We start from the raw sequence: 24,046 nt of genomic DNA, 5'->3' as shown, positions 1-24,046 counted from the left end.
GGGGAGAAGAAGAAGATGAAGAAGAAGAAGAAGAAGAAGAAGAAGAAGAAGAAGAAGAAGAAGAAGAAGAAGAAGAAGAAGAAGAAGAAGGAGAGAAAGCGGCATAAAGTTGGGGAGGTGGTTGATGGATCTGAGAGGATTTAGGAGGAAAGAAGGGAGAGAATAAGATAAAAATTCTTTGTACAAAATTCTCAAAGAATTAATACAAATATTGTATTAAAAACATCCTTCCCTGAAAATACCTTGGACAACGTGATACTCTTTCTTAGATTGCAGGAGTCATAAAAATTTAATAGCTAAGAAAAATCCATTCAGCCATACTCAAAGACTAAAGCAATGTCATGTGGGTATAAAATAGAAGTTAAATTTTTATAGTTTTACATTGTCAAGGTTCTAAATTCAATTTACATTAATATAACTTACTAGCTAAGAGTCCAATTTACCTAAATGTTTATTCTACAGCAGCAGAAATTTGAATTAGTCTAGGAAAAAGTCAATGATGACATTCCTCTTTAAGACACAATAACTGAACGTTCTTGTGAATGAGGCTTAACAATTCATTAATTGGCAACCTCCCCCTTCTGCCCCATCCCAACACCCAAGCTCTCAGATCTAATTTCCAGTTTTTTTTCTTGCTTCCTACAATATATGCTGGATAGAATATTCAACATGTTCATCTTACAACTGTTCGCGTTTCCAGTCCTGTGGTTCCCACACATGTGGCTTGGCTCCTTTTGAGAGGTAACTGGAAGCACTCAGCTGTGACTGCGTCCCCTGATCCAGGCACACAGAAGGACTCACTGGAAGTCGCAATTCTGAAAAGAGTCACAAGCAAAAAACACTGTCATTGTTTCTGGTTCCTCCTGGAATTGCTTCCAAATTAGATCATGCTGTGTCAAAAGGTGAGGGTCCCATCCCTCCATTCTGAAGCCAGACTAGATCTATGAAGTAAGAATGCATGACCAGGAGATGGGAACATGAGGTATCATGTTGGGAGGTAGATGGAGGGGGAGAGCACTGAAAGAGAGGACTGGAAAGACAAGGGGCATTTTGGGGTCAGGTAGAAACCTGATCCAAGGGAATCTCCCAGGAATCTACAAGGATGAGTGCAGCTAAAACTCCTAGCAGTAGTGGATATGTAGCCTGAACTGGCCACCTCCTGTGACCAGGTAAGACTTCCAGTGGAGATATTGGGACATGAACCCAGCCATAACCTTTGACCTACAGTCTGTCCTGCCTGTCAGATGTTCTGGGGTAAGGGTGGTACAGAGATTCTGAGAGTGGCCAACCAATGACTGGTCCAGCCTGAGACCCATGCCATGAGAGTGAGCTCATCCCTGACACTGCCTAGAGTGCCAGGACCCAGAGGTTGAATGGCCCAGAGACCTAGGATAGAACCAAACATGACTGGAGAAAAAAATGTCAATGTAATGACGCCTAACAATATTCTGCTATACGCATAGATTTGGGCCTACCCAATTGGTACCAGACAGGGTTCATCCAGTAACTGATAGCAACAGATACAGAGACCCACAGCCAAACATTAGGCTGAGCCCAGGAAATTCTGCTGAAGAAAGGGAGGAAGGATTATAGGAGCCAGAGGGGTCAAGGACGTTATAAGAAAACCCTCAGAATCAACTAAGCTGGTTCATAGGAGCTCACAGAGACTGAACCAACAACCAAGGAACCTGCATGGGACCAACCTAGTCCCTCTACATATATGTGACAGTTGTGTAGCTTGGTCCACTTGTGAGACTCCTAACAGTGGGAGCAGGGGCTGTCTATAATGCTTTGGCTGGCTTTGGGGTACCTATTCCTCATACTGGGTTGCCTTGCCCAGCCTTAATACAAGGGGAGGTGGTTAGTCCTATCATAACTTGATATGCCATGTTTAGTTGATATCCATGGGAGGCTTGCCCCTTTCTGAGACTCATTCCGTGAGAGTGAGCCCATTCCTGCCACTGCCTAGAGTGCTAGGACCCAGAGGCTGGATGGCCCATAGACCTAGGATAGAATGAAGGAGGAGTGGATTGGGAGAGGGAATGGGAGGAGAGAAGGGAGGGGAAATTGAGATTGGGATGTAAAATAAATAAATAATCTAATCAATAAAAAAAGAATGCATGGTCAGGGAGGTTTTTGTTTTGGAGTCTTTTGTTTTTGTTTTTGGTTTGTTTTTGTTTTTTTTAACCACAGACCAGGAAGGAAAACAACTGTAATAATTGGTTCTCAATTTTCTTGCTCAGAAAGGAAGGCAGATTCTATATTTCTAGCCATCCAACCCCAAGCTGACCTCTATCCACACTGCTAAGGGACACACTGACACTAATGGAAAGGTAGCTGTATGAGCTGTTTGTGGAGTGAATAGCACTCAGAAAACAAGTGGATTTCCTGACAATGTATTGCTTCATATACTTAAGTTGGTTATGCCTCATGATCTTGAAAACTTCACAAGGGTCCTAAACTATTTCAGAAAGGTTTTAGTTACACAAATGAAGGACAGCAACAATGTCTTACTTCAGAACAGTTATATCAAAATGTTTAAAAAGAGAAAATATTGGATAAACTTAGTAAGAATTCCTGGAAGTTACAGAAAGCTACAAAATATATATTTTTTAAAAAAGGCTTCTTCCATCAAAAGTGACATCAACTGTTGAAATCCACAGAAGCACAGAAGGTCAGAAGCATTTTATTTATCCTAAAACATAAATGAATACAACTGAGATAAATACCAGTGTTCCTATACTAATGTATATACTTAGGCATTTGTTTTTTAAATTATACAGCAGAGACATCCTAATGGCCTATGCCTGGTTTATTTCTTAACTTTATATAGAATTACTCATACACACTTCTCAGTGGCTTATAGTATTCCCTTAAATAATATATGTGATTAATTAGGATATTCTTCTCTACTGTGCACTTACTGTTGAAATATTTGTCCTTTGCAATTTTAACAACATTGTGATGAACATTCTCATACAACTATTTTGCTGCACCTGTATAAGCTTATCCAAATTCTTCTAGGCATGCAAAATTACCAAGTTAATGGATAAACGCATTGTAAATTTGTTAGGCATTATCAAATTGCTTTTTAAAACACTTACCCTAATTTCCACTCTATCCAAGAGTGTACGGGAGTTGCTGTTTTCCTCCCAGGTCAGAATACTTGATTTTTAAGTCAAACAATTTATCCAGCTCTCAAAACGGAATAAAGCCTTTATATCGCTTTTCCTTCCGTGCAATTCCATCAATACTAACATAGTCTAATTTAAAACATTTCACTCTCAAGTAAAAGCCATAGAAGTGGAGCCGTTTGATATATTCCCATGTCTCATTATTTAGCACAGTGTGACTTTGTGCAAAAAAGTCCTGATAACCTATTAGTAAGGCTTCCCTAGTAATGAAGTTCCATGTGTTATAACAATGGAATTGGAATTATTCAAATTGCTTTGGTTTTGAAGTTGACAAATGAAAAGCCATAGAAGATCATTTCTTTCCTTGAAAATCACAACCTTGAATTTTGTCATTATATTTGTGTGTGTGCCATGATGTGTGTGGCGGTCAGAGAACAACTTATGGGAGCTGTTTTTCCACCATGTGTGTGGGTCCCAGGGACTGAATTCAGGCAGTCAGGTTTGGAAGCGAGTGCCTTTATCTACTGAGCCATCTCCCTGGCCTGGAATCACAATTTTGAAAAGATTGAGATAGGAGCCAGGTATATAGCCTCATGGTAGAGCATGAAGTTAGCATGTACATGACCTTGGGTGCAATCATCTCCTATGGAGGGAGAAAAATAAAATGTTGACTAAATTCTTCAACCTTGTAAAAGGCAAAGAAATGTTCTCAATTAAAATTTCACTAAATATACATATTTGTCAGAAGTTATTGCTAGGGAAAATTATATCTCTGCAAAGAGCTTATTTGTAACTTTCCTTAATGTGATATGAGACAGTGTCATTGATTCCGACGTCCCCAGCCACAAGAAGCCCAGTATTTGAAGTCTAATCACAGCTGACTTTGGAGATGCTAGACACAGCCTATTTTTACTGGGATAATATCTCAATAGTACCAGAAAAAAAAGATAGAGAAAGAAAAGAGCAAAGAACTTTGTCCCCCTTTTCTGGTTTACTTCAAGTGTTGGAGTGAAGTGTGATCCTAATTAGTCTTATCAATAAAAAACAGGAGTCAAATATCAGGTTAATAACCTAAAAGATCAGAGAAACAAAGCCACTAGTGACTTCTTACCTCTCTGGATGCTCAGACCAAATGGGGACCGTAATCCTGTCTCCACCTGCTTCACATTCCTGTCTCCACCTCCCTATTGTGCTGGGATTAAAGGCTTGAGACTCCCAAGTGCTGGGATCAAAGGTGTGAGCCTCTACCACCTCCACCTAGCCTCTGTGGTTAACTAGTAAATAGCTCTGCCCTCTGATCTCCAGGCGCGCTTTATTTGATAGAACACAAAATATCATACAACATTGGAGTGATACATGATGCTGGAAGAGTTGATGTGAGAATTGACAAGAATGATAAGGGTTTTCCATTAATCCCTAAAATTGTGATGGAACAATAGAATTTAATACTGATTAAATGAAGTTTATAGTAATTTATATTTATACTTAAGTTGATAAACTCCAGGCTTCCACTACATTATTTCAGACTTGCTGATAGTTACATTTTATGATTCCCCCCACCAAAAAACAAACAAATAACAACAACAACAAAACTTTTGTAATTAGCTACACCTTGATATCTAAATTGCCTCCTATTTTATTTGAGTATGGGGGAAAAGGAACAGACATAAATTTCATTAATATGTAGAAAATGCAGTTGTATTTCATGGAAATGTTATAAATGATTGTGGACATTTTTAATTATCATAAGTTATATAATAGAATTGAATATTTGTTGGGAGGTATCTTCTTAGATCTTTTATTGGACATATCCATCCAAGGTTCTCACAATAAGTCTGTCAACTCGCTTCCTCCCTGTATTACCCACCTCCCTTCTAATCTCTAGACACATTCAGAAAGCCTAGAATTCTCCTCATAGTAATGCTGAAAGTAGCTTCTGTTTTTTGAAGGAATTGAGACCCTGTCACATGGGTAGTATTCCAAATAACTCCCTAAGTCATTGGCATTGGATAGTGGCAATGTTTCAGAAGCAATTAAATGTGCAGTGCCTAGCATGCATCCATTAGGTTTTCTTGACCACAGTATGAAGACAGAGTGAATATTAGATTCAGAAGTGGAACACTATCTAGTGAGTCCTGCTGTGCTTTTATTTACTGCCTACTCTTAGCTTATTGCAGAGAGCACCAAAGCCTGTAAGCATGCCAGTCACCTGGAGTAAAACTGGAGCATCTGTTAGGTGTGCACCAAGACTGCCTTCCTCAGGCCTTTTAATGTCTGGTAGAATGTGTCCGGGTGCCTGCTGACTGAGGTGCTGTTACGTGAACAAGAATACTGAGGCAGAAGTAAGGGACCTGGCTTTGGATTTTTATTCTTGTCAATCAGTACTGGGCTTGTGACACTGGCTAGGAGTCTTCTAGAGTCTAGAATGTGATTCCCATGAGTCGTCTAAACTCTTCACAATACTAAAACACAGTGTTGACCCACACCAGGTGCTCCAGTTAGCAATGAGATGATCAACCTGTGGTTACAAGCCAAAATGTTACCCCAATGAAATAAAAAACAAATTTCCTTTGGTTATTAATTCCTCCTGCTCTGTCTAGCATGTAATTATGTACAGCACAGGTAAAGACTAAAACACTGGAAAACACATGTACTGGAAAAAATTAGCTGCCCATTTTCTGGTGTATTTGATTTAATGCTTTTCCCTAAAGCTAGTAATTAATATGAAAGTAATAGCAAAAGTATAATTATGTTTCACAAATGTTTGGATGTTGTCTTGCATTTCTTATTAAGAAACTAAATATAGTGTTTTGTATTTTAAATTTACAGTGAAGATAAAAGTCTTTGATTAGCAATTAATAATGATTTGAGATTAGAAGTACAAATAAGTATAGTTAGAAGAATACTAGTTGCTGCTCCTGCCTTAGGGCATTTACAAGTCATAATGCTTAACTTAACTATGAAAATACAACCTAAAAACTCACATGCATCACAAATATGACTTCAGAAATGCAGAAGCTGAAGTTGTAGCTAGGAATAATTTCTACTGCAGTCCCCAAGCAAAGACTACTGATATAGGGCACAGATATTTCCAAGGCAAGAAAGATAGGCAACAAATTCTCTCCCCCGATCCTGAGCTCTAGCTAGCACCCACGGCCAAGTAAATCACACTGAAGTAGGCTGGAACAGACAGTCTTCAGGAGAAAGGCCTAGAGTGAGCTGCAGGGGCAAATGGAGATGATCCAATGCAAATACCACACTTGGAAAAGAGGAGCCATGTCCCCAGTCTGCTCAGCCATGTGTACCTGAGTTCACACATAGGAAAAGAATGAAAGAAGAGAAATCGTGTCTTGATTTACATAGGAGATCAGGTGATGGCTTCAACTGAACCATATGAAACTGCCCTTTATTGGGTCAAAAACAGTCGAATATTGGTCAAATATCAGCAATAGCACAATGGTAAACCCAATGCTTCTTTTACTATATCTTGGGACCTACTGGAGAAAAACTGAGAATGTATAATCAGGTAAGATTGAGTGCTTAGGCTCAGGGAACGTTGTGGAAGAGTAGACAGAAAGATCCTAAGAGTCAGAGGTCAGGGAAGACCTGGGGAAAATGGTATCTTCTGATCATGATAGGACTGCTGTACTCATGTGGTTCCCTGCATAAGACCTGTGCAATTTCAAGTCATTTGGTTCAGTCAGTCATTCCAGGAATGCTGATTCCAACATGAATGCTGGAGGCCCCATGAGCCTCTACCTCCAATCAAGGGGCAATTAACAGTTGATGGATGCTAGGGGAAGGAGAGCTGGTTTTCCTTAAGTGTGTCCCGGATAGGTCTATCATGCTCCAGTGGGTAGCCCCACACTTGTGGGTTTACGGGCAACATGGATTGGACATAGTGGTAGTTGGAAGTTCGGGGACTGAAAGTAAATCCAGGAGAAGTGGAGGGAGTATGATTAAAATACATTGTATGAACATGTACAAATATCAAATAATAAATATATTAAAATAAAAATAAAAACTAGCATTGTAGTAAGAGCATATAATCATACTATCTGCAAAAGAAAGTACCTATAGTTTGAATGCCTATGGATAAGAAAGGGGTGACCCTGAAGTCACTCATAAGTGTTTGGCATCTTCCTTGAAAGCAATGGAGACACAGTCCAAGTCTTCTATAAGTCAAGAAACATCTTCACTTCTCAATCTGTTCCAGTCTTTGAATGATGATGAAAAATCACAGTCACAAAGCATGGTGAATACAGAACAAATGTTTGCTGAGTGGGTAACTAGATAACCAGGGTCCTTTGCAAGTTTAGTTTTCTTGATGTGGGATACCAAGTTGCTATTCTTGATACATGGTAAATGTGACTTAAGGGGGAGTTAAGTGATGAGAGCCCATTGGCCAAAACTGAAATGCAGTCTTGCTCTGAAGTTAACATATTACGTTAATCATGAGCGTGTCATAGGGCCAACCAGCTGTGCTTCTGTTTGCGTGAGGCCCAATGGCCTTATGGGAGAGTACAGATGAACCCTCTTTAGCCACTACCCCCTAAAAAGGTACTTGAGGAATATTAGCTATCCTTTCACCTCTTCAGCAGAGTAGAAAAGAGTAAGGGACACATCCACAGGTGGGTCGAGTTCATAAAATGAGCAAGTCATTTGCCATTAGAGAGGAGGGCTTCTGTGCAGGGAAGGTAGTCTCACCTCACAGAACTAGAAGCTCTGCAGGGGCAGGGGCTCTGTTGTCTTAGTTTGCTTGTTTATACATTCTTCCTCCATTGTCTGTCTACTGCTAGACACAGGCTGGCACTAAATATAGGATCAAATAAATATATGCTTAATAAGTGAACTAAAGTTTTTTCTTACTCAAACCAGCAGACATATATGGATTGGTCATAGGGGATGTATTGGCTGCTTTTGTGTGTCAACTTGAGACAAGCTAGAGTCATCAGAGAGGAAGGAGCCTCAGCTGAAGGAATGCCTCCATGAGATCCAGCTGTAAGGCATTATCTCAATTAGTGATCAATGAGGGAGGGCCCCCATGGTGGATGATGCCATCCCTGGGCTGCTGGTTCCAAGGATGTAAGCAGCTCCCTTCCATGGCCTCTGCGTCAGCTCCTGCCTCCAGGCTCCGGCCCTGGTTGAGTTTCTGTTCTGACTTCCTCCAATGATGGACTATGATCTAGAAGTATAAGCCAAATAATCCCTTTCCTCCCCAACTTGCGTTTTGATCATGCTGTTTCATTACAGCCAGAGAACCCCTAAATAAGATGGGATGAAAAAGAACACAGAGATGATAAGAGAATAAGCAAGCCAGTATCTGGAAAGCTTTACATAAGTTGTGTGCTTCTAACCTGCTATTGCCCGGACTTAAGAGATACGTTCAAAATGGAGAGCATGGTTTTACTTCTCTACTGCAATGTGGACTTTCTAAGATTGGGATGCATGTTGTCTATACCAAGGTGCTGCAAAAACAGCATCCAGGCAGCCTCACGAAGGGGACAAAGGTCACCAACTCAGAGACCAGATGTCTAAGGCCAAGCAGTGTACTAACAGTAAGGAACTATGCACTCCACAGAGATCACAGGAAGTTACAGAAAGAGTCATTTGCAGATGGCCGAGAGGGAGGTTGTAGACAGGGATACCGTGGATGGGCTTAACTTAGGACTGAAGTTTCACATTTTATCAAACAGATGGACCTTAGGTCTGAGAAGACATAAGTGAAGCCAATCAACATGCATATTCTAATTTGTCCAACATGTTAGTGAGTTGTCACTAACCAATAATTCCAAACAATTTTTACAAATAAGATTACAAATTATATTTTTAAAATAGTGTTTGTTAATGAATTAATTGGTGTGGTTAAGATTCAATTCCTTAGCCTTTCTAAGTTCAGTGTCTTTATCAAAAAATAATAATAGGAGTTTGGGGAGATGGATGAGAGGTTAAGAGAACTAGGTACTCTTGCAGAGGACCCAGGTTTAGTTTCCAGTATCTGCAAGGTTGCCCTTAACTGCTGTACCTCCATACCAGGGAATCCAGTGCCTTCTTCTGACTTCCACAGGCACTAGGCACATACATAGCCCATGTATATACATACAGGCAAAGTACTTATATGCAAAATAAAATAAAAATCACTTTTTAAAAGTAGTAATAAAAATGATCTACTTACCGGAATGGCAACATAATTAAATACAAAATTCCCTTAAAGTGCTTTGCACAGAATTTGCATATAGTAAATGCTCAAAAATCACTAAACTGGGGCTGAAGAGCTGAGTCAGCAGTTAAGAGCTGGAACTTCTCTTGCAGACAACATGAGTTCAGCTCTTAGCGCCAACATCAGGAGGTTCACAACTGCCTATAATTCCTTATCGAAGGGTACGAAATGCCTCGGCCTCTACAGGAACTGCATCCACACTCACATTCACATAACTCACACACACACACACACACACACACACACACACACACACACAGAGTATTTAAAAACATAATAAATAGCTACATTAGTGAGAAATTATTGTTTCCAAAAATCTTAGAAATCTCTAACTTTGAAAACCACAAAGTACAGCTAAAATATTATTTCTTTCTATCTTATTCTATACTCAGATGCTTCCCATTACTGGTCACTATCAGTCAAAGGCCAATCTGTTAACTCTTTCATGTGATTATTTTATTTGCTTGTTTTTGTTTTTTTGAGGTCTTGCTACAGTGCTGGCTATCCCCAAACTCAATATATAGACTAGGCTGGCCTCAAACTCAGAGATCTCCCTGCCTCTGCCTCTCAAGTGCTGGGATTAGGGGCATGTGCCATCATCCCCAGGCTTGATTATTTATTTATTTACTTATTTATTTATATGTATGTGATAAGCATTCATGTGTTGTTCGTAGGTACCCACAGAAACCAGAAGGGGTCACTGGGTCCCCTGGAGTTGGAGTTACTATAGGAGCCTGTGGGAGTCCAGCTCTGACCTGCTCCCACCTATCGAAGGGTTCTTGGGTGAAGGAGAGAGGAATGAGAAAATATCAGATAGAAAGATAGACCTAAATGATGAGGAGAAAGACAGAGACACAGGATAGCTTTGGCAGGGCCTGGGTCAATACCCAACAACCCAGAGCTTTATTCAAAAGGGGTTTTTATAATATGCCAAGGGGAGAGGCAAAAGAACCTCTCCCTTGCAAGACCAAAGCACACCATACAGCCAAGTGTAGACCCTTCCAAACACTTGGTAAATATGCCCATGGCCAAATAATCTCCTTACGAACCCCTGCTGGGTAAAGCAAGCTCAGATTCTCTGACCCTGAGTAATTTGGACTTCACAAGTTACAGGATATTTTAAGCTGGTCAACATGGGTTCTTGGGAGCTGAATTTGAGTCCTGTTCGAGAGCAGCAAGCACTCTGAACTGCTCAGCCATCTCTCAGGACTCATGTGAGTCTTAATCATCTATCATCTGCCCTTAGCATCATAACAGCAAAATGGGAAGTACATATAACAAAGACAACTGCATACAATCAACTGATACTCATGAGTAGATCATGAAGATGTGCACCCTGTTCTTTCCTCAGTAAGGTTTAGCCTCCTGTGGTCCTAAGAAAGGAAGGAGTTCATTTACTGTCCTGTTTCACTTATTTAAAGGAATTTTCTATTAGGTTCTAATCCTGTGTTAGATCATGAATGGAGTAAGGTTAGAACTGACCTCTTATCATATCTGAGTTTACTTCTCTGTACTTTGTTCAAAGAAAACATCCCTGCAAACAACACAGATCTAAACGGAAGTAACTTCTAAGTGGGTTCATAGCAAAACTTCCTAGACAACTGCAGGTTGTTACTGGGATTTTGTATACTCCAAATGCACCGAGTCCTTCACAAATCTTCATTTTCATCTTATGAAAATAGCATTGTCTAAAGGGTCTTTGAAGGAATGAATATAGCAAACAAACAAAAGTATTATTAGGACATATTTCTGGCCTCATTAGGGCAACTCACAGGTAATTTCTCATGATCTGAAATCAACTGCATCACTGTGTGTGTGATGGCCACCATAACTTCCTCTTGACAGCCTCAGATGTCTTCCGTGTGCTGTTATCAGAAAAGGGCATGCCATATCACAAATACACACCATACGAAACTTTAATATCACACTGTGTGGGGAGGAAAAAGCAGAGCATGCACTCTGTTACAGGGAATGAGATGTAATCCATGTCCTGAGGTAAGTGGAGACATAGTGTGACCTGTAAAAATGACCAGCTCAATGACACAGCAATGTGCTCTAAAGGAGTAGTCATTGTACAAAATCCCCACCAACTTACCAATCCATCAATCACATGCCTATCAAGCGTTCAGCAAATGCAAGCTGTAAGTGCCCTTCATTCAGATCTTTTTCAGTGGAAGTGTCAAAGTCACACAGTTCTACAAAACTAATTTTCCCCATGGACTCCTCTATGTTTTGACCATGACAACATAAGAACCTTGAATTCCACTCATTTTCCTTGGTAATAAAAGCTGTGTCTAGACTACCACTTCAATTTTCTTGCCCTATGATTTCACTGCAATGACCAAACAGCATGAAAGATTGTTTTATTACTTTATGGCAGCTTAATTTTCCTTTGATGTTTTTCTACATGAATTTTCCAGGGGACAAGAAATTTTTTAAAAAGGAAAATGCTTGACTACTCCAGCAAGGCCCAAGATGAATAATTTAGTATAAATTAATGAGCATCATTAATAACAATTTGAAACACAGCTTCCAACAAATATTAATACATAAGAGTCCAATAAATATGACAATAAAGTAGATGCCTAAATCCACCTGCTCTAAAAGAAGTTAATCACTTTATTAAAGCAAACCATTTCCCTCAGGACACATTTTCTGGAATAAACCATGAAACAGTACTGATTTAATTGCATCAGAGTAATTAATGGATTACTAGAATCTGCAACAGTAACTATAAATTCTTTTGAAGTGTAGTGTAGTCAATCATAACTTAAATATATGATACAAACATTGGGGGTAATGGCTGCTATTTGAATGAAACCAGGCATTAACATGGTCTCGAATGGCAAATCCACAGGGCATTTCACTGTTGTTTTTACATCATATTTTAGTATACAAAAGTGTACAGTATCACTATTAAGTTGCTTCTCTATTTATATATTGTTTGCAAATAAAGGTATTGTATTAGAGCCAAGTTTTTAATGGTATCAAGATTTTCATAATTTATAAATCCCAGGATAAGATAAAAATACAGAAGATGCAGAAACTCGCAACAGTTGGCTAAATGAAGTCTCCTGGGCAGTAGGGACTTGGCCACTAGAAATAGGCCACTAGCATGGAGCACTCCAGGAAAGCAAACAAACACAGAATTACTGAACTGTCTTATCCTGAGGTTCCTTCCTGGCAATCAACCAGCAGTGTGACTGGAATCTGCGGGGGTCAGGTTTGACTGTTTACCATTGGAAAACGGGTCATTTCTAACAGACCTAAGACAGGAGGACATGAGACAGAAGCCAGCTACACCCTAGCCTGACTTCCTGAAATGGGGTCTTAGTTTTCAACCATAGCTAGTGAAAAGGATCATTATGAGCCTAGCACTTCTGCTAGTTTGTGTCTTGTAAATCCTTGAAGAATTAACTAAATTCAGTGATCCAAAAGTAGAGGTAGCTGCTCCTAAAAAGGTGATAATTAGGCAGTCCAGAAATCCAAAGTCTTTCTTTGCTAATCTGAATTATAACCTCTGATTCCATAAGGAATTAAGCTAAGTAATGAAGTTCAAATAACTATCTCTCCAAGGCTGCTTTTCAAATCTTCCTCAGAAACTTTTCATCTCTTGTACTGACAAGATAGTGTTTATACTGATTTATAATATATGTATATTATATATACATATGTATAATATGTAATATACATATATTACACTTAATTGTAATATATGTATATGTAGTTTTGGAATCAATATCCATAGAGTTGGCACATCTGAAGCCTGGCTTTCAGGCTCAGTTTGTCTTTTGTGGTCCTGGGGTCCCCTGCATGCTTGTCAAACACCCTATAACTGAACTACACCCCAGCCTTCTTTTTCACTTTTTATTTTGAGACAAGGTCTTACTAAGTTGCTTAAACTGGCCTTAGACTCCCCCTGTAGCACAGGTTAACCTGGACTTTATGATCTTCCTTCCTCCTCGGCCTCCTGAGCAGCTAGGATTCCAGGAAACACTGCATATTTGCATGTCCCTTGTGCTACTTTTCCACTGTCAACTTGACACAACCCAGAGTCTTTGGGGAAGAGAGAACTTCAACTGAAGAACTGCCTTGATCAGACTGGCTTGTAAGTGGGGCAGTGTCTTGATTGCTAGTGGATGTAAGAGGGTCCAGCTTACAGCTCATAGGCTGTACCATTCCTAGGCAGGTGGGTTTAGGCTTTTTTTTTTTTTTTTTAAGAAATGTAGATGAGCACAATAAAGGAACAAGCGAGGAGCAGCTTTTGCCCATGGTCTTGCTTCAATTCCTACCTCCAGGTTTCTGCTTGAGTTCCTGTCCTGACTTCCCTCATTGATGGACTGTGACCCGGAAGTGTAAGCTATGTGAACCCTTTTCTTTCCTAAGCTGCCTTTGTTCACTGTAGTTTCCACAGCAACAGAAAATAAAGCAAACTAGAACACCCCTGTGTAGCAACCCCAGATGTGAACTTTCCTTGTTTTAAACTGCTACTTGGATTACTGAGAAAAAGCTGATAGTAAAAGGCCATTTGTATTTTGCTATTTATTTTTAAATACATTAAATATCTTAAAGAAAATACTTGTGGCACTCAATATTGTTCCAGGCATCTTCAATAAGTTAGGGTTATATAGTCACTGATTTAAAAGTCCAGCAGCCCCAGTCATCAGAAAACCATTCAGTATTATTTTTGGTCCCAACAGATTCTGGCCAACAGGTTCTTGACATTGCTCAATTTAGAAGTAACAGAAAGAATTCAAGATAAAGAGTAGCAAAGAAAACAACAACAACAAAAATCCCAAAAGTGTGAGTTTTCTTCTTTTCCTTCCTCGTCTAATGAAGGAATCATGCTGATTTGGAAGCTAAACCTTTATTGTGCATTCTTGGCTTAATGAACAAAAAACAAATTGATTACTCTAAAGGTGAGCTGGCAAGGAAAGATTGGACAAAAGTCCATTGAAGAGTGAATGGGAAAACAGTGCTTTGGTGAACTAGAGGAAGCTAGTTAGGAAATAAGAGGTTTACAAATGAAGAATTTGGCAGAAATTTGTGTTGTTGTGATGAGGGCCGTTGAGACAGTTCAGTACGGAAAAGTGCTTGATACCAAGTATAAAGACCTGGGTTCAGTCCCTGGAACCTGTAAAGTTGAAGAGCATTAATTCCACTGGGTTGTCCTCTGACGTCCACATGTGTACCACGGCTTGCCTCTCCCCTAAGTCAATCAATCAGTTAATCAATCAATTAACGAATAAATGTTGTGGGTTGAGTAATAATAAGTCTCCCTTTTGAATCATTTTTTTCTTCAACACTACCACCTTGCAAAGATAAACGATTTTAAAAATCCAACTACTCCACAATGCCTTTGGAACTAGAGGTGATGTTGTAGAGACTGTTTTACTTTCCTTGCCTAATCAACACGATGCTCAGCTTTCTCAAAGGGTAATTTTGGCCTGGCTGCCCTGCCACACTGGCTCAGTCGCCTGTGGCTGGAGTCAAGTTCCATAGCCTAAGTGGGCTTGGAGTGTTCTTCCCAAGAGGAGTTGGGGGTCACTAGTAGGCCAGCAAAATTGGGTTTAGAGAAAAAAAGCACATGATGTTTCTGTAAGGATTCTGACATACAAGCATGCTCATTCAATTTAATGGATGTAGAGTGAAAAGTGACAGAAGTTCGTGGCCACCATTATCCATCAGATGATCTGCAGTTCAGGTTCTTGACGTTGCTTTGGAGTTACTTGCGCAGCCTCCTGGTGATTCTGAACTTTCCTAATACTGTGACCCTTTAATACAGTTCCTCATGTTGTGGTGACCCCAACCATAAAATTATTTTTGTTGCTACTTCACAACTGTAATTTTGCTACTGTTATGAATCATAATGCAAATATCTGTGTTTTCTGATGATTTTGGGTGACTCCTATGAAAGGGTCATTCGACCCTTGAAGGGTCCCAACCCCCAGGTTGAGAACTGGGGCTGGGGCTGGTTTCTCTCAGAGGATGACTCTTTACTCGGCATTTTGTCCATCCCTCAGTCTAACTTTTCTTTCCCAAATCACTTATAAAACTTCTTAGTAAACTTTTGTCCTGGGAGTCTGAGCTGACATTAAGGCATGCATTTCTGACTAGATTTTTCTTTTAAATTGATTTGAAACACTAGAGGTTTCTTGCTTTCCAGTTTTTCTTTCAACTGTGAGCCACCTTCTGCATGATTAAGGGTTTTCACCCACCAACAGTTTAAAATGTTGTTTCAATGGCTCCCACACAGTAAAATGCCCTAATAAATTCTGTCCAACAGGTAACAGTTCCCTTAATTAGGATCTTGGCATCTTGGCACTGTATCCGTTCACTCTTGGTCTGTGTGGATTTAACAATACATTGTGCAAATGGAAACTTTTAAATATCTTTTTGTGGGTTGTACCTTGCATTTTATAGCTTGCTATGAATATAGTTGTAAGTTCTTTTCCCTTAAATGACACAACACGGTTCTAAAAGTGGCTGTTGACTGACCCACGCTGGGTGGAGAGGAAGGATAAAGAAACTGAAACGTTTGCAAAACATGGAACAGAAGATGAATGAACAGATCCAGTTTACTTAAACACACCATCTTTCTCCTCTTCTTAGTAATTCTATTTAGAGTCAGAGTAAACATTCCTGTGTCTGCAATATTTGGAACACTGGGTCATAAATAGTGATGGCTTCATATTTGAAAGGTAAATAGAGCCGTGTATCTCAACTCTGTTCTAAAGAAAAATTTCAGGTGCAGTTGTGACACTGTTAAAATTCAATGGCATTAAGTGTGCCTAATTCTAACCTCAAAAAGGGGAGAAAGAGAAGAGGAGAGGAGAGGAGAGGAGAGGAGAGGAGAGGAGAGGAGAGGAGAGGAGAGGAGAGGAGAGGAGAGAGAAGTGTGTGTGGGGGAACCTATTTCCCAACTTCCCCTCCCCTCTTTGCAGTCTACGGTCAAGGAGAGATGGTGAGATGCCATCTGGTCGTTATTTAATGAGTAGTGGAGTGTGTGGAATGAGTCTATTCCACCAGCACTCCAATGTGTGTGGGCTGGACTTGAAGAGCTGTGAGTGAGGTCTACCAGCAAGGAATCATCCTTAAGTTAAAATGTGTGGGTAGCAAGCGAAATACCACAGAGCAGGATGACAGAAGAGAAAAGAGCAGCTTTTAATACCATGTTTTATATTCCATTGACTACTTCTTTCTAGGACAGTGGTTCTCAAGCTTCCTAATGCTACAGCCCTTTAATACAGTTCAAGTTGTGGTGACCTCCCAACCATAAAATTATTTTTGTTGCTACTTCATAACTGCAATTTTGCTACTGTTATGAATCGTAATGTAAATATTTTTGGAGACAGAGATTTGCCAAGTGGGTCATGACCCACAGGTTAAGAAACATTGCAAGCAGGTAAGCAAAATAATACGCAAAGACCCATAGGTTTATTCTCTTGCTTTCAACTGTGAATGTGATGTTTAAGTTCCAGACTTGACTTCTCCACAATATGAACTGTAACCTTGAATTATAAGTCAAATAAACCTTCTCCTCCCATGTGCTGCTTTTGATCAACAGCATAGAATTGTTTTTATTTTTTATCAAAAAATTTTATCACAGCAAAAGGAATAAAACGAGACCACTGTGGTGGTTTCAATAAGACTGGCCCCCAAAGGCTCATTTGTTTGAATGCTTAGTCACCAAGGAGTGGAACTGTTTGAGAGGACTAGAAGGATTAGGAGGTGTGGCCTTGTTGGAGGAAATGTATCATTGGCGGTGAGGTTTCAAAAGCCCACTCTACTCTATCTGCCTGTGGAACAGGATGTAAGCTTTCAGCACCATAGACTCCTCCAATGAAAGCCAGAAAAACAAAGATGTCAAGGCAACTGATTCTGGGATCTTTCTAAGCAGCCCAGTAAGGTGGTGCCACTATACTCTAGAAGCCCAGATCTGAAGCTGGTGTCTCTTATATGACTCACCCATGACCCCAAGTATGTGACTAGAGTATGAACTTCGCCATGGTAGGCTTCCTTTTGCCTAGGGGAGCTAGTGAGAGCTTGGCGAGTTGAGTCTAGCGTAGACACATGAGTAAAGGGGTAACAGAGAAAAGGATGAAGGGGATTCCATAAGGGAGCTTACTAGTTCGGAGTGAATACTGGACTCCTTGCTCTCCCAAGGCTTGCAGTTCTGATCTGCGGTTGAGTTTCCTATCAAAGCAGGAACAGCACAAAACAAAACGATCTCTGTAAACACACGTTGCTCTGCTTAATCACAGATACTGATGAGCACTAAATCAAGAGGATTAATTATGTTCACTGATGAAATAATTAAAGCAGGATGAGTAGATAAATGTAATTTATTAGTCCCAGACATAATAGTTTCTTCCAAATAGATGCTTCCTTAGTTCGGTTATTATAATCAGACTAAAAATGCAGTGTAATAGAATGGTAGAATGATATGGATCTAAACACAAATGTATCCACTCCATAAATAATTATGTGAGGTTAAAGAAGGACTAGATACAGTCAGTGTCTGATGTATAAGCAAAAATTTAATGTTACCTCTCATTATTATTTTAGGGTAACTTATCTATAAAATTATCCTGGGATATGAATCCTTATAAAGTTTCACCAAATTATCTATAAAATAAGCCTCATAATAATAATTTCTATTAACTCTGCTTGGTGGCTGTGCTAAAATCTCCAACTTAAAGTCATAATAAATTGCCCATTTCTCTCATATACACGTACGTATATGTGACACAGATGTGTGTGTGGAAAGAAACTGAAAGCCTTTTTCAGTTTTCCTCTACAAATCAGTTTGTGGGCATCTTGAACAATATAGAAACAATATCTTATGTGGTAGTTTGAATGAGAATTGTCCCCATACTCTCATGTGTTTGAGTTCCCAGTTAGTGGATCTGTTTGGGAAGGATTAGGGGGTGTGGTTCTATTGGAGGTGTGTCACTAGGGGTGGGCTTTGAGGTTTCAAAATCCCATGCCTGGCCAGTATCTCTCTTTCTGTCTCTCTTCCTGCCTGTGGATCAGGATGTAAGCTTTCAGCACCACGCCTACCTGTGTGCTGCTGTGCTCCAGCCATGATGATCATTGACTAACCTCATGTTGTCAGCCAGTCCCAATTAAATGCTTTATTCTGTAAGTTGCCTGGGTTGTGGTGCCTCCTCCCAGCAATAGAACAGTAACTAAGACACCTTATATGCAACAAGAACAGATTTATAATAGAGCTCTTCATACAAAGCATTTTTACAATAACTGTGTGAAGACGGAATAGTTCTATAAAATTGTTCCCACTTTATAAGTCTAAAAGAGAGGCAAATTACTATTTTACCCAGATTCGCTTAGCAGCTGAGCGAACCTTAAATGAAGCATCTTCCCCTCTGGATCCCAGGACTCCTGGCTTGTGACTCCCTATGGGTTAGAATTCCTGTCACTGTTTACATCCTCAGAAAAGGTCAAGACAGACAGACAGACAGACCACAACAGCCCCCCGCCCCCTTAAGATGGGTGAATTCCTTGCTTTGTCCTTTTTGGGAAAGTGACCCCTTGGAGTGCTGCACATGTGCATATGAACTGACTTATGTAAGCAAGCTGCTTTAGTAAAAATGACTGCAGAGAAAAGAGAACTTTTCCATCTCACCACTAGATGGTGCTAGGAGTAGTTTTTTTTAAAAAAATGGTCTCAACAGTTAAGGCAGTGAATCACAGGATTTGAAAGATGTTTGAGTCTGTCTCTCTTGCAGACAGGAGCATGTCTACCCCATCATTAAAGGGGAAAGCATCTTCCAAAGCTACTCCATTATTCAGTTAATTACATTTCTGCCAGGACAGGTGTCCTTTCTAATCACAACTTCAGCTCAAAATGAAAGATTCTGACTCTGCGTAGGAATCTGAATGCGTTTCACTTTTCTTATACTTTGCTGGAACTTTCATTTTCAGTTTCCATCAAGATTATTCTTCAATGAGATGATTCAGATTGGGAAAGATTAAATACCTGTTATGGTGTATGAGTTTTAATAAATGTGTATTATCATACATATGACCTACAATGCATGTTCTAGAGATGAGTCATAACAAAAGTCATCCCATGAGCAATGTGCTATGCAACATACAGCTGAGAAAGTTATGCACACTTCAGCTAACACTGCACACTAATGGAGTGCTCTTTTCTAATGTTGATGATATATTCAAGTCAAGTCAGGGTATTGGTCTGGAATGCTGTGAAAATGAATGAAGGAATCTTTGAACACCTCAAACTTATTAACAGCATTTTTTCTTTCATAATGCTTGCAATATTATTGTCAGCAAATATCTGTCTTTACCACTAGAAAATGGCTGGGGGAGGCCTTTCCCCATCTCCCCCCCCCCCCCGTGTGTGTGTGTGTGTGTGTGTGTGTGTGTGTGTGTGTGTGTGTGTAAACAGACATACATGAAGAGATCAGAAGTCAATGTCACACATCTTCCTCTATCATTTTCTACCATACATATTTTTTTGAAACAGGTTTGCTCATTGAACCTGGAGCTTGTCATTTTGTTGAGGCTGGACGGCCAGCAAACTCTGGAGAGCCTATCTTTGCCCATCCTAACTCTGGGATTATAGTCATAGACTGCTGGGCCTGGCTTTTTACATGAATACTAAAGATCTGTCTTAGAGTTTTTATTGCTGTGATAAAACACCATGACCAAAAGCAACTTGGAGGGGAAAGGGTTTATCGGGCTTACATTTCCACATCACTGTTCACCATTGAAAGAAGTCAGGACAGGAACTCAAACAGGACAGGAATGTGGAGGTAGGAGCTGATGCAGAGGCAATGGAGGGGAGCTGCTTACTGGCTTGCTCCTCGGGGCTTGCTTAGACAGCTTTCTTTACAACTCAGGACCACTTGCCCAGGGATGGAAACACTTACAATGTGCTAGGCCCTCCCACATCAACCATTAGCCAAATAAACGACTCACAGGCAAATGAATTACAGACCATGGTAAGTGGCCATATGTGTCCTAGGAATTGAAATGGGATCCTCTGGAAAATCGTCCAGTGCTCTTAACCTCTGAGCCATCTCTCCAGGCCCAATAGTCCAGATGAGATTTTAATATTTCTGTCTAATGCACAATGGATATGCCAAATTGGCAGAAGAATAACGTAGTTCCCAACTAACAGACTACAGCAAGTGTTAGATACTTTTCCTTGTTTTCAAGGAAATGAAGCAAGGTTATGTTATCATTTTCTCAAATAATCTTTCCTTGATTTTGGCTGTCCTTAGTTAATATAGATAATGACAGTTCCTCCCTGGGGCTGTCTTAAAGATTGGTCAGGCTGTGTGAGTAGTCAGAACATTTTCATAATTCAACAGTTTCCATGGGGTTCTTCCTACTTGCAGTCACATCTGAAATTCTCACCAATGGATGATTTGGATTGAACTATTTCCCATGGAAAACTGTATATTTGAAGGAAGAAAGATAAGCTCCAGAAAGACAAACCAATTCAGTGAATATGTGTGTGTGTGTGGGGGGGGCTGAAGTTTAAGGTAATAACTTTGCATGATGCAGAAAGGTAGACCTTTATGCCCATCAGTACATGGCAGCTGGGTAGCCTGTGAACAGCATCCAACTGTTGGTGCTCAGAAGAAGGAAGGTGTGATATCCCTCCACTTTAAAATGACTCAGTGGTCATTCTGCCTGAAGAGTTCTGTGGTACACATATTACCAAACATAGATATTTGGTGGTTTTCTTTCTGTCAAATACTACTTTCCTTTGTGTCCTCTCCTATGCGGATTCTGTGCAATGACCAATCATAAGGCCCCTGACTCCTCCATCCATATCTTTCTCCATTAAAATGTACATACTGAAGTCCTAACTAGGGACCTAGGAACATGACTAGATTTGAAAATAAAGCCTGTCGGGGTATAAGATCAAGTAAGGTCATTAGGATAGCCTCTAAATGCAGTGGTTTTCAACCTTTCTAATGTTGTGACCCTTTAATATAGTTTGTCATGTTGTGATGACCCCCAACCATAAATTATTTTCATTGCTACTTCATAACTGTAATTTTACTACTGTTATGAATTGTAATACAAATATTTGATATGAAGATGGTCTTAGGTGACCCCCATGAAAGGGCCATTTAAACCCCAAGGGGGTCACAACCCACAGGTTGAGAACTACTGCTCTAATGTTGCATGCTGGTGTCATAAGAAGAGGAAATTAGAAGACGCACATATAAGACAGTCTGAGGACACAGCAGGAAGGTGTCATTTGCAAATTGAGGAAAAGCCTCACAAGAATCCACATGAGCTGACACAGTAATTGTGGACTTGTCTCTAGAAGTAGGCGTAATACATTCCTGTAGCTTGAACCACACAGTCTGTGGTACTCTGCTTCATAAGTACTAACAAAATTGCATCTAACAAACCACGAAAAGGAGCTATTCTCTTGGGCATAGTTTTGATCCAGGTGGCTGGTGGGCCATGGTCTCTCAGTTTGGGGATACAGAGGATACAGAAGAACCATATTTCTAAACAGAAGAACCGTACATATGTCTAAACTAGTAGTAAATGTCAGCTATCACCTGCATCATTGAGAGAGAGAGAGAGAGAGAGAGAGAGAGAGAGAGAGAGAGAGATCTTGTGACTTCGTCCTTAACAGCAGATCTACCTTGGATTTACTAGTTAGCAACCACATCCTTTGTGCTTGGGTTAATCCTTTTCATGACATGGTAGCAGAAGACATTGCACTGAATTTCAAATCCCAGTTGAGTATAAGGGATAGAAAGTGTTGATAATGCACAGGAAAAGAGAAATCCTATTTTCTGATGTGATCTAGATAAACAGAGACATAAAGAATAAGGAAGAGCAACCAGGGAAGCGTCCCTGGGACCAACAGGAAAAAAGCAGAAAGGATTAAAAAAAAGAAAACGGGACGGAAGGTCTGAACTACAATTCTTTCTGTATTAAGTAAGACTCTTGAGTTTTGCTGTTTCTTTTGTGTTTGTTTTGTTTTTAATGTTTAGATCTAAATAAAAAATACCCAAAGAAGTCCACTGTGATCCTGACAGAGCCTCTTCCTTTCTGGTCTAGGTTTACTAGATGTTTACAGAATGTCTCACACACCCTGACTTTCTTTTATGTGACATATGCATAAAAGAAGCTGAAACACAACAGTCATGCAGAGTGGTAGAATAATTTCCTCTGGCTTGAATGCATAATCACTAACAATCACTATAATCACTGCCTAGAGAACTAATCTATGAGAAGAACCGAAGTATCCTTGGAGAGGTCCAGAGAGAGGCTTCTCACCATTGGTTCCCTGCTCCATCCTTGAGTGGTCAGCACTTAGCCTCCCCTCCAAGGAAATGAGAATATAGCTGAAGACAGGACCAACTGCAAGCTTGCCGGAGAGAATTCTCCATCCATCTCCAACCTGCATGCATGAAGATCAATGAACCACTTGAGAAGGAGCTCAGCTTGTCATTTTTCATAGGCTCGAGGTGATAAGTAAGTCCTTTGGCTACCTGAACATCACTGAGAGGAGGCTTCTACTGCAGGAGATTTATTTATAGCTTCCCAGCATACTCAGTGATAGCAATCTAACATATTTCTAATTCTTCTACTGATGCAAATGTCTTATTAAAAATGGCTATAACTTCAAGGAATGAGACGTGCTGCCTACTTATCTGGCTCTTGATCTCTGACCCATAGCATCAGATCAATACTTGCATCACAGTGAGTAACTGGGCAAGTCTATCTGTGCATTGGCAAGCCCCTCTGACGAGTGATATAGCTCTCTTTCCAGAACTCCAACACTCTCCACTAACAATCTTTCGATTTTCATTCATCTTTAACAACCCCAAAGAGTAGTGATTATAACGCCATACTGGTTCCTTCTTCCATGGTTGTGACAAAACTCTTAACAAATGCAACATAAGAAGGACAGGTTTCATTTGGCTCACAGTTTAAGGCTGCAGTCCATAGGGCAGCCGCAGAGTGTAAGGTGGCTGGTCACATTGTACCCACAATGAGGAAGCAGAAAGAGATCAACACTGGTCCCCAGCTGCCTTCCCCCTTTTCATTCAGGATGGAGTCACAGTTTCAAGAAGGTGGAACACACAATCAGAGTGGATCTTTCCTGCTTATTAAGCCTTTCTGAAAATATTCTCACAGACTTCCAGTCAAGCTAATGATAAAGATTAGCCGTTCTGTACATAATAGGGACAATGATCTGGCACTAAAGTTTAGTACTGAACTAAGGTCCCAACTTCAGGGAATCTCAGACCTTTTATGGAGATGCAAATACAATGAAGACACATTGTGCCACTGGAACATTCCACAAGGTGTAATAGGAATATAGCTGCAAGAATATACAAATACGTCTCCACAAATTGGACAGGCCTCACTCTGAAGACAATCTCAAAGCAATACCTGAAGAAACTATAGTTTAAACCTAAAAACATACAAATATATAAATGTTCTTAGTGAGCATCACCAAATCAGTGACTCTGAGACATTCATTTTTTTCTTTATATATCTGTTTCATTATAAAATTAATAAGCTCAATTTGAAAGGACCATGTCCTTGGCCTGTCACTTGGATTTACCCAAGCCTTTCTTGAAGGATAAAATATTGTACCAGGTAAATTGTTCATCTAATTTCCTAGCCCAACTAATGGCTGGCAACATCCTGAGGAGATACT

At 40.0% G+C, this 24,046-nt stretch overlaps 1 protein-coding gene across 1 annotated transcript in view; it reads right to left on the bottom strand.

The window, feature by feature from the left end:
• The window catches only part of Cped1 (cadherin like and PC-esterase domain containing 1), a 273,880-nt gene that overhangs the window by 169,296 nt on the left and 80,538 nt on the right, over nt 1-24,046 (bottom strand). Inside the window, exon 5 of the mRNA XM_059257422.1 lies at nt 683-815. Coding sequence (XP_059113405.1) covers nt 683-815 — 133 coding nt within the window. The remainder of the gene's footprint in view (nt 1-682; nt 816-24,046) is intronic.

The sequence above is a fragment of the Peromyscus eremicus genome, chromosome 3 (genome assembly GCF_949786415.1).
Source record: "Peromyscus eremicus chromosome 3, PerEre_H2_v1, whole genome shotgun sequence".
In the NCBI taxonomy this organism is placed as follows: Eukaryota; Metazoa; Chordata; class Mammalia; order Rodentia; family Cricetidae; genus Peromyscus; species Peromyscus eremicus.
This window is presented reverse-complemented; position numbering and strand designations above follow the sequence as displayed.